At 45.4% G+C, this 20,015-nt stretch overlaps 1 protein-coding gene across 4 annotated transcripts in view; it reads left to right on the top strand.

Annotated features, from left to right (window-relative positions):
• Tns3 (tensin 3) overlaps nt 1-20,015 on the top strand; it is a 271,594-nt gene that overhangs the window by 223,535 nt on the left and 28,044 nt on the right. For all 4 annotated transcript variants that reach the window (XM_047560438.1, XM_047560439.1, XM_047560437.1 and 1 more), the window contains exons 21-22: nt 17,404-17,575; nt 19,010-19,647. In XM_047560438.1, coding sequence (XP_047416394.1) covers nt 17,404-17,575; nt 19,010-19,647 — 810 coding nt within the window. The remainder of the gene's footprint in view (nt 1-17,403; nt 17,576-19,009; nt 19,648-20,015) is intronic.

Raw genomic sequence — 20,015 nt, 5'->3', positions numbered from 1 at the left:
GAAATCATCCTAGCCCCTGGTGCTACAGCCAAGGAAAGGGAGAAGGCAGGGGGAGGTGGGGGGATGGGTGTTAAACAGATCCCCAGGAAGTTCTTAAAATGTCCCGGTCATTTCTTTGGCACAGGCACAGATACAGGGTACCCAGCCTCCTTTTCTATCCATCCTGGTGGGTTTGACAGGACCAATCCACCTTGTGGCATCGACAGAAGGAACAGGACCTGCCTTTGGGAGTGCCATCCCCAGCACAGCCACCCTTCCTGGACCTGCTTACTATGGCCTTGCTACCCAAGCCACCTTCCTCTGTGTTGGAGTTAGGGGTCACGGAAAAGGCTGGTCCTTCCGCCTCCACTGATCCTGCTCCATCTGTGGTTGGGCATTTCCTTTGCAGGAATGACTGCCCTCCCGATACATAAACAACTTGGAGGAAATGCCTACTCAGACCTGTGGGAGGAGAGTCCTGGGTGAGCCATGTCTCCTGGTGAGAGACATTTACTAGCTCACATCTACCAGGTTGGTGAGTGTGCCTATACAAGCTGGGTTCATTCAGTAAGCTACTCTGGAAGCATGCTATTGGTGTGTGTGTGTGTGTGTGTGTGTGTGTGTGTGTGAAGCTCTGTGATGCTAGCCTGAGGTTGGCACCTGCCCATGTACAGGAAAGGAAACATCCTAGGAGGGACAGAGGACCTTCTCTCCCAGGGAGAGCCTTCTAGCAAAACTGATATCCATTCTAGCATTTGAAGAATGATTTGGACTTTGCCAGACCCACAAGTTACAAGTAGCCTCTCTATGCTGGCCTTGTGGTCCAACTCTGTATAATGTGCCATGTTTCTAAGGTCAACACACACAGGACCCCTGTGTTTGGCCATGTGATCTGTTACAGTTTGATTTCAGGCCTCATAGAATACAGCACTCACTTCCACTTGACTGATAGAAAGTGTTCTGAACCCTGTAAAAATGTGGGATTATTTGTAATGGGCTTTGAAGAATATATAGGAGGTCATCGGTTGACTTGGGGGATTAGCCTCTCAGATAGAGGAGAGGAAAGCACATGAACAGAGAAGAAAGAAGAAAGAGTTATAGGGTGTAGATATTGTCAAGAACCTATTGGTAGAATAAGCTACCAGCCAGGCAAAGTGGACTGGAATGAGATCTGGTACAGGAGCCCACTGTGACCAGGAGGAAAATCTGCCAGGTCTGGGCAGGCAGTGACGAGTGGGATGTACAGTTGGAAAGTCCATTGGGCTTTCTTGGGTGGGGATGAAGTGAAGGGCCTGGTCAGGGGCAAATGGCCCCATCCAGGAGAACAGGCTCAGGGTAGTCCTTGCTGCCAGAGACTCCATGGGCCTCCCTGTCCTCTTGACTCCCCCAGCTGCTGTGGAGTCAGGCTGTCTCAAGAGGGGCAGGTATCAGAGTGTGACTGGTGAATCCTGCTGCTTTCCCTTAGATGACAGTGGGACTTGCACCTGTGACGAAGCTGTGATGGGTTTCAGTAGGGAAATTGCAAGAGCTTAAAGAGGGGAGGAGGAAAAAAAAAGGGAAAAGAAATGGAAAGGAAGCAAACTGCAGCCGTGGAGCGAGGCGGGGCCACGTCTGGAGGCACTGACTGGGCAGGCCGCCCGCAACAGCCCGCGGCAGCCCAACAATCCCGGGATTCTTTCCTCGGACCAGCTCTCCCGCCGCCCTCTGAATGGGCCTCTTTGGAGGTGGCCGCCCCGCCTCCCTCCCTGACTCCCCCGGGACAGGCCAGAACACAGAGCCCTGCCTGGGTGGGTGGGGGACGGGACGCCGCCGGGACTGGGACTCTGGAAGACACTCACCACATAGGGCCGCTAGGGACAGATTTTGCAGAGTGCCTGCGATAAACCCCATGTCATCGGGCCCTTCCATGGACTGACCTGGCCCCCAGGTGACCAGGTAAGCTGGACAGTGGGACTTGTGGGTGGCTGGTTCCTGTTCAGTCCCTGTGCTTCTGTCCTTTCCAGTGCTCCTGCACCTCTGACTACCTCCAGTTGCTGAAACCTGACCTGGGTTATGGGGGAGGGGTGAGGAGGAGGACAAGGTAGGATGCAGAAGCCAAGGGACCAGGAAGCCTGGACAGGGTTTGGGAAGAGAGCTGTCTTCCTGAAGTCCCCTTAACACTTGGTGACAGTTCTCAAGTCCCCAAGGCTTTGGGACAAAATGCCCTAGCCCTTGAGCCTGGAGGGTTTCTCCTTCCAGGGGAAAGTGTGCTTTTGTCTTTGCTGAGATTCACTGCAGTGAACAAAAGCCTGGTTTACAGATGTGCAGCTTTTCCGGAGCGAGACTGCTTCCCAGCACAGCACATTCTTCTGCGGAAGCAGATAAGTGAGCCTGCCTCATTCCAGGACTGTCACTGTCCACCCCCCAGCGCCCTGAGGGATTCGACTGGGGCTGCCCCAGGCAGGCACCATCAGAGGCCCAGAAGGCTGCTCCTGGGAGATTGGAGATCAGAGCACAGCTTCTTTAGAGAAGCAGTTGTTTCTACTACAGCCTGAACACAAGCATTAGGAACAGATGCTGGGGTTTAAAATGAGATTTACTGTTGTCTTTACCATCGTTGGAGCAATCAAAAAAACCAATATTTCTAAACAAGTCCATGCCTTTGAAACAAAACGTGCATTCTTTGAAGTAACCGGTTCAGATGATGTTAACAGAATCTCCTCCCTGAAGGTCTTCTGTTTCCTTCACTGTCCTCTTCTCTCCAGGGACTGAGGTCCAGAGGTCTCCAGGCTCTCGGAGTGGCAGGGACAGGGTGGGTAGAACCTGTGTAGCCTCCTGGGCATCTGTTCTGTCCTCCTGTGTGGCTGGTTTGTGGATTCAGCTGGTTCTGTGGGCTGACACAGCGCTGTATGTGTATTTCAGCCTGTGTGTATATTTCAACCAGCAGGATGGGGAAAGTTAAGGGGGGGGGTGGTGGACAGAACTCTGCCTTGTGAGAAAAGCTCAGCAGTAGGTCTGAGACAAGCCCAGGCGGGTCAGGGTCCACCCCATTCTTCCTGGCTGGAAGTCTTTGTGTTGTCCCTTCCAGGGGTGAGAAACTCCTGAAACCAAATGAAAGAGGATGTATGTCTTTTCAAAGGCTTCCTGTCCTTTTAATGCAATATATAGAAAGTCGTAATTTTCCATGAATTCCATAGTATGTCAGTATATTAAAAAGTGTGTGGCTAGAACAGAAATACTTTTCTAAGTCTCCAGGTGAGATGGAAAGAATCTTGGTCCATCTGTATGGACCGAGAGCTCAAGATCTCTGTTCAACTGCCCAAGACTATGGTGGGTGACTGCTGGCCTCTTCCGTGTTATGTTGGGGCATTTAAGTGGGAGTCACAGTGATAGGGCTGTAAATCATATACACTCAGGGCAAACCTGTGCAACAGGTTCCTTGTCCTCTCTAAGACAAGTATCATATTGCATTTCCGGGAAAAGAGGTAACTCCTGTGGTGGGGAGTGATTCTACTAAATTAAGTTGACTGAATTTGAGACCTTGCTAATGCAAGACAGGGTTGTCTTGTTGGCTTTCTTTGATCAGCTTTCTTAACCTCACCTTTCAAAATCTGTTTCGTCATCCATGAGATAGAATCATTAATTTGCATGTGAAATGTATTTAGGAGGGTTAAATGAGATAATGACTGCAAAGGGCCTGGCAGAGTGCGCTCGGCAAAAAGCTGCCTTTAAAAACATTGACATGTGCGATGTACCCAGGATTTGGCAATGCTTCTAAGAAATGTGTTATTTGAAAGCTGGCAGCATTTACATCTGTACCAGCAGCTACTGCAGCTTTGCCCTGAAATGAAAGTGAGACCAGTGGAATTTGGGATTGATGATCCCTCTGGTTCTAGGTCAACGATTGCCACAGTGAGGACTGTTTTTTGACGGTTGCTCTCTTGGCCTCTTTAGTATCATGTCCCTTTATTTCCCCTCCCTGTATTTAAAATAGTAATAATAATAAGAAGAAGAAATGTCCAAAGGCATAAAGCTGCCCAGCTGAGTTGGGCTCAGGACAGGGGGTGATGCGTGCTGAGGAATGTGTGGAAGCTGGTCATACAGCTGTAGGATGGCAAGTTGGGGCCAGATCCGTGTCCTGTGGTCAGATAAGGACATCACTCCCAGTTGCTTTTCATCAGACCCCCCCCACCCCCGAGATTGACTTTTGCCTGAGACATGCTTTAAATTGAGAACTGACCGAAAGGTCCCTGTCACAGACCACACCCTCTCTGTCTTCCTGTCCCATGGCCCACTGTCATTTTGCCAGGATATAACTTAGGAAATCAGGAAGCCAGTTCAGCTTCCAGCTCTGCCATGAGGAGCAGCATGACTTATGGTTTTGAGTGGTGACCTCTGTAGGATATTTGATTCTTGATTAGCCTCAGGTGTAGCCAGCAGATAGCTGGATGGAAAAGATGGACACCTTCTCAAACAGGTAACTAAAATTTAAAACAGGATTTCACAAACTTGGAGTAGGAGGGAGGAATGAGCCCCTAGCTGACCTGAGGACTCGGGTCATCTACTTCTTTAGGTGACCAAGTGCAGATGTAATGCTAGAATGCTTCTAGAATGCTATGGAGCTTCCTCACAGCAGAGAGGGAGTAAGAGAAAGAATGGTCTCCACCAAAGACTAAAGTGGTCATGGGAAATGTGGGTCTTGGATCTGCTTCTGTGTGCCACTTGGTGGGAGCAGACCAAAGTCACCGAGCCTTCTGTCCACTTCCTTAGGGCAGACCCTTGGAAAGAATGGGAAGAATCTTGGTTCATCTGTATCGACCGAGAGTTCATGGTCTCTGCTCTTGAAAGAGGATTATTCTATTTCCCCGGTGGACCCATCAGTTCTGCTGCCTTGTCAACTCTTTCTCATTACCAAGGTCTTAGTGGCCTTTGTAGCTAATGCTACATTTAGGCTGATGGAAATAAGTTAAATTGTCTAGTGCCAGTTAAAGGAAAACCAGAGCAATGAAGTTACTCACAGATTAAACATTATTCTTTCTTAGCAGAGAAAAATTTCAGAGACACATCCATGAGACACATTTAAAAAGTTATGGAGAGAAAGGCCATGTTCAGGCAATGAAAGACTACGTCTTAAAGATACTGATATTCCCAATTTTATCTACACATTTAATTCAATAAGACGTAAGTAGATGTGTGGGTGTGAGTGGAACTGAATATTCAAAATGTATTTAGTGAAGATCCTGAGTAGCCAAGATACAACTGCCAGATGCCAGAAACTAGAGAATTCAGGAAGTATGGCCTGTTACAAACTAGATGAATTGACACCTGTGTTAGTCACCTTTTCATCACTATAGCAAATTCCTGAGATAGCAAACTTACTAAAGATTTCTTTTGACTCAGTTTTGGAGTTTCAGTTAACAACTGTTGACTCCATTGCTTTCAGTCCTGTGGCAAGGCAGCACATCGTAGCAGGAGCACATGATGGAGTGAAACTGCTCACTTCATGGCAGGAAAGCAAGAGAGACAAAGAGGAAGGAGCTGGAATCCCATATTCCTCTTCAAGGGCACACCCCCAATGACCTAAACCTCCCACTAGACCCTGTCCCTTAAACATTCCACCACCTCTTAATAACTTCACACAGAGGAAAAACCTATAGCCCTGGACATTTGGGGAATACTTTTGGATTCCAACTATAGCAACTGATAAACAGAAAAAAATGTAGACCAGATCTCACATGAGGTGAACTTCAGTGATGATCAGCAGGGGAAAGAGGGAACACCCCATAAATAGAACTGAAAAGTTCCTCTCTCAAAAAAGTAAAATGGATTCCCTTTATACCACACACAAACATTGATTCCAGATGGATCAAGGACTTAAATGTCAAGTACAGTTCTTAGTGGAAAATATGGACGCGCATGTTTTCTGTTTGTTTCTCTGTTCCTCTCCTGTTTCTCTTTTCTTGCCTTGCTGTGGGTTTCTGAAAAGTCGTGGGGAATTCTGTCTGGATTTGTGTATAGTGTATATTTGTGTATAGTGTTTTTGAGTATATCGAAGTTAAGGTGGCTTCTTACAATGTACATACATAACTCATCATTGTGTACTGGTATCAGCCTTTTGCCACTTACAATAAAGTACGGAAATCTTATTTCAATCCCTCCCCACTTTTTTTTAAAATACTTTTGAAGTATTTTGTCTATTTACACCAAGTACCACATGCAATGGGGATCTCCTTTTTTTGTTTGAACCATCAGAAGTGATTTAGGTAACACATGAGAAGAAGGATTGATTATTGTACTTTTGTTCATTTTTACCCAGTCTGATAGTCTTCTTTCCTTTTGGCAGTTTCCAACCTTATGGTTTTCTTTCTGTGTAGAAAATTCCCTTTAGCCATTCCTGAAGGGTACGTTTGCAGACAACAAACTCTCATAGTTTTCCTTCATCTCCGAATGTCTTTACTTCCCTTCCTCCCTGAAGAATGTTTTTGCTGGCTGTAGAAGTTGCTTCTTTGGGTAATTGAATAATGCTGTGCCTCCTCTTTCTGGCCTACCTGTTTTTGGGATCTGTTTGAACCCATCCAAGATGCCTGAATTGTCAGGCAAACTATGATGCACCTTTGTTGAGAAGATATGCACAGATTTCAGAGGTGTGACTCTGTGACAATAGGGCAACTCAGAATTGGGGAGAGGAGGCCTAGAGAGGCCCTGGATGCTGTGCCTAAAGAATGTACAGCTGGTGAGGGGTGCATAGCACTTGTGCAGGCTCAGGACAGGTGTCCACTGAATGGCAAGCCCTGCTGGGCCCTGCCAAGGAGGCCTGAGGATGTGATTGAGCAAGACCGCCTCAGCTTTGGGGGATCCACACATCCCAGTGACTGACCATGTGCTAGACAGTACTGGGTCTGTGGCTACATTGGGGGCATCAGGGAGCAGAGGGCTCAAGCACATGCCCCAATCTGGGAGGGCTTTCTTGATTATGTGGACTCTTCAGTGCTTCCAGTTTGGACACTTGACTCAACAGTAAACATTTTTTTTCACCAACTTATTTAGAATATTTAGCCACACTCCTCAGTTGTATGTTTGTCACCACTAGACTTTAAGAAACCATTTCCCCACTCCCTTCCCCCTTTCCCTCTTCCGCATACTATTCCATTCCTGGTGGAGGTTGGGGGGATGGGAATTTCCATCTCATCTGATTTTTGCCCATTCTTTCCCAATCTCACATGCTTCCCAGTGTTTATGTTTTTGCTGTTTCCTGTGCTACATTCTGTGTATTGAGTCTGCATAATGTCCTGGGCTGGAGGAACCAGTTCTGAGGGATGTTGAATACTCCAAGTATACTTCCTTGTGCTGGAATCTGGTCTGTAAAACATAGTGATGTGCCTCTTGCCAGGAGAGCTGAGAGGGTCAGGAAGCGCTGGGTGAATGTTAGTTGCCACTGAATGCAGGGTGGATGGGTATAGTGGGGAGCTTCGTTGGGGATCACATACCCTGAACTGCCCGTTAGACAATGTTTGGGGATGTCTTTGGGTGATTCATGCTCTGCTGCAGACTTTCACTGGGCTGGCCCTGTTGGAAAGAGGATAGTGCTCAGTAAAAGCAGGTCAGTTTGGTCTATTTCAAGGGAAGGTCTTTTGGCCCCTGTTTTCTTCTTCTCCTCAGAGCACAATAGTCATCTCTTGAACTCCATTCCCATGGGACAGAGGTCATTCTGGGGGATGGGACTGCTAAGAGCTTCAGTTGTTGCAGAACTGCCATGGCAGAAACTGCAGGTTGCTGTCAATTATCTAATTAATCAGAACATCATTTGTTACATTTGGAACAATTTTAATATGCTCTAAGCTTTCCTGAAAGGCCAAATGCTGAGCAGCCTGGTAGCATTCCAGCAGTCCTGGTGGCCTTATTCATGAGGGTTTGGACTGGACTGAACAGGCTGGCGCAGCAGTGTCCTCTGCCCCAAGCCAGGGGCATTCTGCATGTTGGGGAAGCTGGATATGTCTGCGTGGCATTGACCAGGCACTGCCCACAAGATAAGTCAAGCCAACCGAAAGAGAAATAGCACCACGAAAAATCAAGGGATTGAAATTGACACCCTTACATCAATCAGCATGGGTAGCCTGCCTGGTAGGGACAGGAGGAATTAGAAACCTTCATGAAAAATATACAAAAACAAAAAGCAGCCATGATTTGGAAAGTTAAAACTTACCCGCTTGGGACATCTCCAGCTTGCTCCCAAAGCCGCAGGGCTGGAAATGATAAGAATTGGTGAGAAGGATGGAGTCATGGGCTGGGTCTTCCTTGTTCCTCTGGTCAGCTTGGGGTCCTGTGGGACCTGGGCTTTTGGCACTATTCACTCCTTCTGCATTCTGCCTTGGTCTGGTTAGACTGCCATTCTCAAGCCAAACTTTGTAAGGGACACTTTAGAAACCTGTGTGGCCTTCTCAGGAGCCAAGTTTCAACTCACATGCCAACCATCCTTCTTATTCCTACGTGTACCTTAATCCTGGACTTCCACACTCCAGGACTGTGAGGAATTAATGTGTGTTGTTTAAGTGACCAGTCGACTGTGTTTGCCTGAGCAGACTAACACACCAATACCTGGACTGCCAGTTCTCTAACCCATTGCACTATGTACAGAGTGAAAAGGAACAAGGTTTTGCTAGATTCAAGGTTGGGAAACCCAAGAACTGTGTTCAAATTCTATTGCAGGGATAGGTGAGGAAAGACACTGAACATCAGCCTCACCAGTGTAGACAGATGATGGTGTGCATCTTTGAAGTCCATCTAAGGGTCAAGTAAGTCCTTTAAGTACCATGCAGATAGTGACTGTTAGTAATACATTGATAACCTAAGAACTTTTCTGGAAAAAGATGAAATATGTTCTGAGTCTCCATGTGGGGAAAACCCAGCTGAAGGCAGGGGTTGTAGCTCAGTGGTAGAGTGCTTGCCTAGTATGTGTGAGGCACTCAGTTTGATTCTTAGCACTACATATTTAAAAAAAAAAAAAAAGGCAAAAGAAAACCCAGCTGAAACTCATTGACAATTCTATGTACCACTATGAGATTATGCCTAACTAGATTTAACTGAAGCATAGTTTTGGAATATTTACTTAACAAAAGAGTCATGATATTGCATCCACTATTGCTCATGGAGCTTCAGAAGCACTGAACAAAGTTACCATTGCCTGGTAGGGACCTGGCTTATGAAAGCTGCATCTTCAGTATCTGAAATGCTATGAGAAATCTGTTAGTCACCTGTTGGCCCAGGTACTTTATGGGCTGGCAGTGTAATGAATGCAGATCCCCTGAATGCCCCAGGTTCTGGGAGAGGAGGGCCCTCTAAGGATGTCTTCCTTGGACCCCCACTGAAGTCTTCCATAGCAATTAAGTTTCCCCACTCATGGTCAGAGACTTCTGAAGTTACAGATGAGCTGTTTCCCTGCATGATCAGTTTGAACCTGTCGGAACTTCTGGTGCAGGCATTATAAGGGAAAATGCTAGGTCCAGATTTCTTTGAGACTTCATGCATATAGTGATCTGGCACCACATTGAAATGATCTTTCCTTAGAAGAACTCTGGCAGAGTTCAGCATATGATGCATGTACTGCTTCTAATGGAAAGTCAGATTCTTTGGGAATTCTGTTTGAAGACTGAAAACACTAAAAGTTCCAGCCCTGTGGACAGATTCAGTTATGTGACTGGAATATTGCTAGGGATGAGATATTAAAAAAAAAAAAAAAAGGCAAAAGAAACCACCAGGACATTGTGGGTTCAACCTGTCCACCAGCATAGGCTCCAGCATAGGCTCTTATCCTCATGTTCTTTCCCTCAAAGATGCTGCTGCCTGCACAACTCATGTCGACCTCCACTCAGCCAGTGTTCCCAAAGGGACTCAGGCAGGTTCTCCCTCTGGTTTAGAGGTAGTTTTTTAATTTTTTTTATTGTTTGTTTATTTTGTTTTTCCTCAGCATAAGGAAGGCTTCCCCAAGGGAATTCTGAGGTTTCCTTTTTTCCCTTGTGCCACTCTGCCAACCTCACCGATAACCTGACCACCCTCTGCTGATTCATGATTGTCTTCCCCTGTTCCCTCTAGATGGAAGCAGACAGGGGCAGCCTCTTGCATCACTGAGACCACTTTCTGTTGCTAGACACCAGTCTCAACTCAAACTGATTAAAAGAATATGAAAATAAAGAACTATATATAGTAGTTTAAAGTGGAAGCTACCCAGTTGTCCATGGACACCTGATGAACAGTAGAATGTAGGACAGCCACACAGTGGAATTTTATTCAGCCTTTGAATGGAAGGATATTTTGACATATGCTACCACCTAGATGTATCCTGGGGAACATGATGCTAAGTGAAATAATCCAGTCACAAATGGACAAATCCTGTGTGATTCCACTTATATGAGTAGTAGTGCAGTAGAGTTTGTGAAGACAGAAAACAGAGTGGAGGTTGCCAGGGGCTTGAAGGTGATGGGAATGGAAGTTGTTTAATGAGGACAAAGTTTTGCAAGACAGAAACATTCTGGAGATGGATAGTGGTGATGGATGAACAATGAGTGAATGTACTTAATGCCACTGAATTGTGTACTTAAAAACGATTAAGATGGTAAATTTTGTGTTATGTATTATTTTATCATGACTTTTAAAAAATAACGGAAGTGTAGCTTAGCATTGTGGATGTGTCTCTGGCCTCAGTTTTGGTTTTGTGAGGACTCTGTTATCAGGTAGATGGGTCTTCCTCTTCTTTCTCCTCCACATCCTCACCTCTGGTTTCTCAATGTTGGCTCTATACTTGAACTCTGTGTGGTCTCCAGGTAGCCTCAGTAGCCCCACCCCAATGTCATCTTTCCTTAAAGTCCAGCAGGAAGGAAGTCTTTGTTTTCCTGAGAACATGAACCACGCACAGTTTTTAATGATGCTCATGTCTTGTTAAGTTGCTAAGGAAGGGGACTCATTAGTCACTTGGAGGAACTGGCCTCAGTGCATCCTAAGTGCAAAAACTACTTTAGAACACTCACTGTGAAGAAAAGGGGGAAAAAAAAACCTGTTTTCACTGTTTGAAATTCTCTACACAGCACCAAGTAAATGGGGGAATGTGTTTTCTTTCCAGTTTGTTACAATCAAAACCTCTGAATATAAATGGGACATCTTCAAATAATAAGAGAAAACAGGGCCCTGATTGTGACTAACTATTTTATCTGCATTTTTTCATTGCTTTTATGTTACTGGTTAAAACAGTGGCATGATTTTTTCTTTTTTTGAAGGGGATAATGCCATTTAGGATGAGAATTTACAGAAGGGCGACCTGGATGTTGGCAGATGGGGATTCCAACTCCAGTGTTGCTGGGGCCCTGACCCTGCTGGGGTAATGAGAACCCTGCTGGCTGCAGTGGGATAGAGCCAGTTTGTCATGTGATTTTGACCTCAGGAGTGACAAAAGGGAAAGTTCAGTACTGAGAAAGTATGTATGTATCTGTTTGGAGGCTACTCCTCTATGTTTGTAGAGCATCAATAGAGTTTGAGATGCAGAACTTTTTCACATCAAAAAAGTTGTGCACTGTTTTTTCAGTGCCTCGGCATGTCTAATTCTTATATCTGACTGCCTACTCATTTCTCTTTTGCTGTCAAAAAGATTGGTTAAATGGCTTGCTATTTGTAGACAAATAACAGAAGAATTATAAGCTAAGGATATCCTTTTTAAAAGCACTGTTATTGTCAAATCTCCCATACAAAGTTTTGCTTTTTTAAAACTAAAATTTAAAATTCTGAGCTAAATAGACCCTAGAAATCATCTAATCTGATTTCAGTGGGACACAGTGTCCCACGGATGGGAATCTTAGAAAAAAATCCAGAGATTGAGAATGTGCTCAGCACCCTGTGACTTGGGTGGAAGAGCCTGAATTAGGACTTAGAGATGATAGCTTTCCTCCCCAGCAACCTGAATTCTACATCTAGAAATATGGTGAAAGAAGGAGACAAGTGTTTGGTTAATGTTCCATTCTCAAAAGGGCACTTCTTGTTTCACTGCATAATAATACTCATGTATGACCAGGAGGAAAAGAGGTAGGTAGATATAGATATAGATAGATGATAGTAGATATTCTCACTCACTTCTTAGAGTTTACTGTGAACATGCCTGTGTATCTGTGGACCAGGGATTGAGACTGACTTTTTAGGTAGTTAAATAACTAAATTGAATTTTCTTCACCTGAATGGAGATTATAATATAATCTATATTTATTTTGTTTTTCATAAAGATGCTGTATGGTCATTTGGTTGATATTGGTTGATTATGGGTCAGTTGGTTGATGTTAAATAATGTATGATTGAATAACTTTCATACCTTTGTAAAGCATTCTTATAAAGTCAAGAAGACAGGAAAATGTTAGTTTTTCTCTGGCATCTTGTGTCCTGATTTTTGTTTAGAAATTATAGTTTCCTGTATCTAAGGCAAGAGTCAGAGCCCAGTGATAATCTTTGATGTTTGGATCCCTCAAGGATTTTAAGGTCTGCCTCCCCAGGCTCCAGGCTTGCAGGAGAGTGAGCCAGCAGCCCTGTCTGTAAGCTTCTGGGTCTCTTTTCTTCCTGTTAACTTATGGATCATGTCAGTAGCAGCCAGTGGAAAGCAAGTGGGGTCCAGCTTCCCACAGATCCTCCTGCAGCAGCTTAAAAGAAAGCATAAAAATAGACCATTTGGAAAAAAGCCAGTGACCCTCTCTCACCCTCGTTCTGGGTAGAGGAAGTGGGAGCAGAGAGAAGACAGAGTGCAGACATTCCTGAGGTCCCAGGAGGCCAGGCACGTGCCCCCCCCAAGTTCCGGCAAGCCTCGAAGGGCTGCCAGGCAGCAGCAGCCTCTGCCAGGCACCCTATCCCACCCCACTAGCTGGGGACACCAGCTGGTTTGGGGCAAAACCAAAAAAGTGATACGAGGCTGGGCTTCTAAACACTGACAGCATAATGCCTCCTCCTCTGTGTTTGAGCAGCAGAGGGAAAATGTGAGATTATTGGGAGAATTAAGAACAGAAATGATTCTGTGCCAGAGGGAACTCAGAAACTAAAAGGAGCATCTGTTCAGGGCCCACCATCCTATTGGTAGAGCAGGGCCCTGACTTGTATGGGAATGGGTCTGAATGGTGTTCTGTGTTGACATAGGTCCTTCCCATGCTGTGGAAACTCATCTTAGCAGGGAGGACAGCAAGGCAAGAGGAAAAGGCATTTGGCAGAAAGAAGTCAGCCTGCCCCAAAGATCCTCTGAGTCATTGCTTTAAGGAATCATTGTACTCACTATGGTATCCTTATGTCCCCTTCTCTGAAGCAGAGACAGGCTGTGCATTGCTAATGGCAGAGGAGAGTCCTTGATGTCCTTTCCACTTCAAAGGGGGCAGTAGAGTTAATGGCTCCACAAATGTCCCATCCAGATGGAGGTTACACCTGTTCCGCATAAACTCCATTCCTGTGCTGAGTCATTCCCAGGCTCCTTTAGGTGCAAAGCTGGGGAGGCTGAGACCTGATGCCCTCAGGACAAGGAGCTTAGCCCACTCACCATTCACATTTTTGACATTTCACCTGCAGTTTAACGGTGAACCTCACATGTACAGGTTGAACAACAGTAGTGGCAATATGGCTGCAGTGTAGCTCAGTGGCAGAGCTCCTGTCTCTCATGCACAAGGTCCTGGGTTCCATCCTCAGCACCACAAACATAAACACACACACACATAACAGCAACAATTCTGCCTGCTCTTGAGGTTTGTGAATTTCTAGGAGTGAGGTTAATGTCTACAAAAAGGATTTGCAGTCTGTGTCTGCTCACTTAATTGGGGCCTTTATCTATTCTTGGGGCGAGGTTTTCAGGGTACTGCCTATTTTGTGTTCTCTGAATTTCCAGCAGGGACAGTGTACAGGGGCACCAAACTCTGTCTCACTTTCCTCACCTATGGAACAGAGGTACACACCTGGTGGGATCCTGTAGCCCAAAGGCAATTGGAGAGCTAGTGCCAGTACTGTGCATGCACAATGCAGGTACTGGGTAAAGTGGAGCTGCCACTAATGCCCACTTTGCTGCCTGCAGTCCAAGTTATTGGACTTGGTAGTAGCTCTGTTGATCTGGGGAAGTGGCCACATCCTACTTACCTGTGAAGTTGAGGTCCAGGTAGTAAGTAGATTAATTGCTGAGGTATTAAGCTGTGTGGCAATTCCTCTTTACTTGTGTCTCTAAGCGTAGGCAGGGGCCAGGATTCTGCAGAAAAAAATGATCCCAGAAGCCCAGGTCTCTCTGTGCTGAGGACTTGATATAAACATGGGATCTGGTGCTTGGACAGCTCCTTCTCCACATGATAGGTTAACTCTTGTCCTTGAGCCAGGGACCATATAACAAGAGGGAACCACACAGCCCAGTGCCCCCAGAGTTAGTGCTAATAGAACTATAAACAAAGCCACTTTCATGGGAAGTGCTGTGTTTGCTGTTTTCTGGGACAAGCACTGTGATAACAGAAACACAGTGAGATTTTATTTTCCTCTGGCCTCCCCTCATTTGGTGAAAAGCTCTGGCACCACATGAGTGTGTTTGGGACTTCTGCATCTTGGCGTACATCCCCCAGATCCTCATGGCGCTGGGAATCAGTAACAGGGATGTGCAGTGCCAGGGATTGCCCCTGTGCTGCATGGGGAACTCTTAAGAGCAATGTCAGTTATGGCCAAAGGTGCTGCATGTTGTTCCATTCCACACTTGCTCATGGAAGATCCTAGGCACATGCATTAGACTCGATAAACAGTTTTTCTGATTCCAAAGTTTTATGCTGCTGTTTGGAGTGGGATCCATCCCTCAGTTTACCCATTCCTCTGAGCCAGGCCCTGGGGCAGGATTTGCACATTATCCTCTGAACTTTTCCTTCTGACTGTCCTCTGAACTTTTCCTTCTGACCTCTAAGCCTTTGCCCATTTATCCATTCATTCATAGCATCCGTGGGTGCCAGTTTAGTACTAGGAGTGTAGGTGGGGTGGTTCCTTCCCAGGAGCTGACATTTAGATAGTGCTCATCAAGCCTGTGTTACCAATTAGGTTCATCAGAATCCCATCCATCCTTTCTGGTTTCCATCAAATGCCACTTCCTCCAGGAAGCTTAGCAGACTCCTCCAGACAGAAGCAAGTGTTCCTGGAGGTCTCTCTGAAACCCATAAGCTGCCTCTTCCATGCAGGTCTCTTCCTTGCATACATCTTAAGGGCAGGACACAGTTGCTTGGTATCTTGTTCTGGTTTCTCTTTTCTGTTTCCTACAACCTAAACCGTGTTGGCAGATATTAATACTCAGCAAATATATCTTATATGGAAAATAAGTACAGGTGAACTTAAATGAAGTTATTTTATTATAAGAAGAGAAGTGAGGACGCAAAGGGATGGTTTGAAACATCGAACATCCTTGGTTTTCAATCCAAAGAATTGAAGAAAGGGTTTGGAAGGCCATTCAGTTAGTAATTAGTTCGCCAAACATTTATATTTAAATATTTACTGTGGGTCATCCTGGGGCAGGGGCAGTCACACAGTTGTAAACTGACTCTATCTGCTCCAGGAATTTGCAGATAATTCCGGGCAGGAGGCAGGGTCATAAGCTGATTGCATGGACAGCATCTGCTAGGCCTGGCCCTGGTGTGGTCATGAGGTTTTTACGTTTGAGGGCAGGAGATGGTGCATCCTCATCCTTGGAGGGTCTTATGGAGGAGTTTAAACAAATAAGACATTAGCACTAGGCTCTCCTATAATGAAAAACTTTAGTGTTGAAAAAAATAACATTAAAATTGGTGTCCTGTCTTTTCTTCCAAAATGGACAAATCATTGTGTTTAGGGTTTGTCTAATTTTCAGAAGCTATAATACTAAATGCTTGTGCATTTTCTTTTAGCTTCTCCTGCTTGAGTATCATGGATTCTTTTTTTTTTTTTTTCCCTTGATTCACAGTTCAATATATTTAATATATTTTGGGAAATTTTCAGTAAATATCTTTTCCAATGTTGCTTGTTTCATTCGATGTTTCCACCCCTTCTTGGACTCCAGTTGCACGTAGGTTAGAAGTTTTCATCGTGTTTGTTTTTGTGCTCTTCTCTGTATTCCTCATCCTCCTCCCTCTCAGTGCTTCTTGCTGCACATAATCATCTCCCCCAACCCCCTCCACTCCTCACTTCCTCTGTGTCGTCTAGTTGACCGCCGATAAAAGCCTTGTCTACATGCTCATTTCATTTCACTCTAGGCTCTAGGGTTTCCATTTGATTGTTCTTATGGAGTCATTCTCTTTGCAAAATGTGAATTGTTCTGTCTTTACTTCTTACCTATCTTACAGTCTGTGCTTTTCTAACTCCAATTTTTGTGTCATCGGTGGGTTTTTTTTCAGGTGGTTGTTCTTCTCCCTTGTCTTGGTTTTCACTGTCATATTTAGTGGCATGGCTAATTTTTTATTTAAATATTTCATAGCATATAATAAATCACAGTGAGATGGTAGAGACTAGAGGGTATTATATTCCCCAGGGAGTATACGACTTTTCATTCAGGTTGACCAGATCCAATCAAGGCTGCTCTGTCCCTGGAACTCTTGTTCCTGGTTCATAACCCTTCACAAATCTCGCCTCAAGATCTCTCAGTATGGGCAAAGGTCCCCCTCTGTATGTGCACCTCACACTCCTAATTTAGTTACCTGACTGCCCAAATCCTTGCTTATAGTTTTAGCTTCTCAGCAGCCATTTTTTGTCTTGGTTACTAGGCAGTGGTCCCCACCTTTGCAGTTCAAGACTCAGGGAAATTTGCTACAAGTCCCACTTCTCTGCCTTCTTAACCCTCCCAGTCCTGGCTGCCTTGATAGTTCTGAATCCCCATTTTAAGCTCCCCAGAATAGTATGATTGCAGCTCAGGTTTGTGCCTTTGTAGTCAGTGGGGTTGTCACTGCAACTGAGTCAACAACTCGGGAGGTTGGGGGCCAAAGGAAGTTTAAGGATGCCTGACTGTCTTGGTGTTGTAGGGCCTGGGCTTATGGGGAGTGGTCTTGCTGTGGAGAAGGGTCTTGCTGATTTGCAGAGAAAGGCCCTACCCTTTCAGTCTAGGATGCCCTAGATTGAATGTGAAGAGTATAGCCCACTGGTGTCATATGGTGCTGGGCCCTGGGGGACCAGCCCACTGGCCCACTGTGTTCCTATGATATTGCAGCAAGGATGCTGACACCAGCTCAGGTAGGGATTTGGACAGCAGCGTGTGGGGGCTGAGTTGGCCATCTTCTCTTTTGGAAACAGTGATAGGTAATGGTAAACCTGCACAGAGTGACATGGAATGACCTCCTTCAGCCTGTGTGTGACACTGTGGCTCAGTAGAGCCACAGCAACAGCAAGATTCAGAAATTACCTTCCTTGAAGAACACACAAAAGGGATGAGATTACAACCCCTTTCATTTTGTTTTCTCCCTCTAGAACCACGAGGCTGCCCTGAGATTCTCAGCCACACCGTGGGGATGTCAGAGAGCCCCCTCGGACCCAAACCCACGATGCTTAGGGCCGATGTGCCCACAACACCCAGTTTCCAGCAGGCCTTTGCATCTTCCTGTACTATTTCAAGCAATGGTCCTGGCCAGAGGAGAGAAAGGTAGGAAAATGAACCTATAAACTTGACACAACTCACCATACAGCCCAGAGTGCTGAGCTGAGGGTGGGAAGAGGGATGTGGAGGCTGGAGCTGGGGCCCAAGAGGGTTCCCTACCCAGAGGATGGCATGTATGGGTCAGCTGTCAGGGCTGTGTGTAGGACACGACTGCTCAGGAGGATGTGGTCTGTGTACTGGTGTGTGGGAAGATACACAAAGGAAATGTAGGAAATTCAGTCACAGAGGGATTGCAAGAACAGAAAGAAATAAAAGGGCCACAGACAAACAAAAATGGCCTCTTTCTGCTTTATAAAGTCAGTGACCTTAGGGAAATCCATAAGCGGGGCTGCTCCTGTCACCCATGATAGAATATATTCAATTATGTTTATTCTATGAACATAGCTTCCCATGTACATTCCTTTATTTAACTTCCTTTCTCATTAAAATAAAGAGGTTCTTAAAGGACTTGCCATCGCAGGTAGGTCCCCATACCCAATGTTTGCTTATTTAAATATGTGTATATTATGTGGGTTATGTTTTTAGTTGTCTTTTTATATTCCTGAATATATCACAATTTCTGATATAGTTGTCCCTCCTTATCTGCAGGGAATGTGTTCTAGGGTTCTCAGTGTGGATGCCTGAAACCATGGATAGGACCAAACTCTACATGTATTATTTTTTTCTATACTTTTGTACCTTTAATACAACTTTTCACGTGAAGAAAGCATTTTACAACTTATCCTTGGCATATGTGAATTGCCAGCATAACTACCCTTGCCCTTTGGGGAAATTATTAAGTAAAATAAGGGTTTCTTGGACACACAAGAAATGATGATATAGTATCAGTCAATTGTATGACTAAGTTAACTACTAAGTGACTACGGGAAGGTAGCATATACAGCACAGATACACTAAACGAAGGGGGGCGATTCATTTCTAGGCAGGATGGAAGATTGTGCAAGATTTCATCACACTACTGGCACTCAGAATTTAAAACTTACCCATTATTTATTTCTGAAATCTTCTATTTAATATTTTCAGGTCAAAGTTGGGCCTACATAATAGAAACACACTGCTCTGAATGGCACTCAGAATTTTAAAATTTTCAATTGTTTACTTCTGGAATTTTCCATGTAACATTTTTAGACAAAGACTGATCCTGGGTTGCTGAAACACACATAAGCGGGGGTGGTACTTTGTCTCCTGAGCCTTGACATCTGCTTCCCCAGCCCTGTCCTTCTGATATCTACTGACAGTTTTTCTACTGATTTTTTTTTTTTTTTTTTATCATTCATGTTTATTACCTTTGGAAAGGTTAAACAATATTCAAGCATCTTAGATATTTAGGTACAAGGGGATACTGTCATTCACAAAGTTTTTGGTGCCTTTCCTGAGATGCCTTCATGTACCTTATGTTCTCTTGTGTCTTTTGAACAGCCAGCCTTCTGCAGAACGCCCATGGGTGGAGAGCAGTCCCAAATCCACTCTTTCCCTGCTGGGAAGCAATCGGCCCTCTGGAAGTCCCCTTGGCACCAATGAGTTCTCCAGCCCCGGAAAGGACTCCCCAGGCCTGTCCTGCTTCCCATCCTCAGAGCTCCAGGCCTCTTTCCATAGCCATGAGCTGTCCATGGTGGAGCCACAGGACTCTCTGGTCCCCACGAGCAGCCAGGCCTTCCTGGGCTTCAGCACCAACCCAGTAGGGAGTGGTCTTCCACCTGATGAGGACCCAGGAGCTTTGCTGGCCAGTTCCCATGGAGCATCTCCAGCCCCTGGTCCCCCACTGACAACAGCAGGGCCTGCCGACAATGGCTTCCTGTCCCACAATTTTCTTACAGTGGCACCTGGACACGGCAGCCACCACAGTCCAGGCCTGCAGGGCCAAGGGGTGACCCTGCCTGGGCAGCCACCCCTCCCTGAGAAAAAGCGGGCCTCAGAGGGGGATCGTTCTTTGGGATCAGTTTCCCCCTCCTCTAGTGGTTTCTCCAGCCCACACAGTGGAAGCACCATCAGCATCCCCTTCCCAAATGTCCTTCCAGACTTTTCCAAGCCTTCAGAAGGGGCCTCACCTTTGCCAGGTATGTGTTTCCACCTCTGTATGTACACTAAGGAAGGGTCTGGGATTTATCTTTTGGGCTTACCCGAATGTGCATCTCTAATGTTGGTGCCCTGCAAGAAAAGTCCAGAGCTATTAAGGAGCCCATGAGTTTGCTAGCCCCAAACCAGATACGGACATGATGCTTCTCATTAATTCTTCTGGGCTTCTGCACCTTAGGTTCATCCCAGAAGTAGAAAGGGCAGACCGTTGCAGTGGTTCTGTTTTCCCTGTTACTCACAAACATCAGTCTTTGAAGATTAGTTTCTCTTTTAAATTAAATTGATTGATTCAGAATTTAATTATGAAGTATTTCAAGTGCATAATTATAAACAACACTGACCTTGCTGT

Source organism: Sciurus carolinensis, chromosome 8 (genome assembly GCF_902686445.1).
Source record: "Sciurus carolinensis chromosome 8, mSciCar1.2, whole genome shotgun sequence".
Taxonomy (NCBI): Eukaryota; Metazoa; Chordata; class Mammalia; order Rodentia; family Sciuridae; genus Sciurus; species Sciurus carolinensis.
The sequence above is the reverse complement of the archived record's forward strand: the minus strand, read 5'-3'. Positions and strand labels throughout refer to the sequence as shown.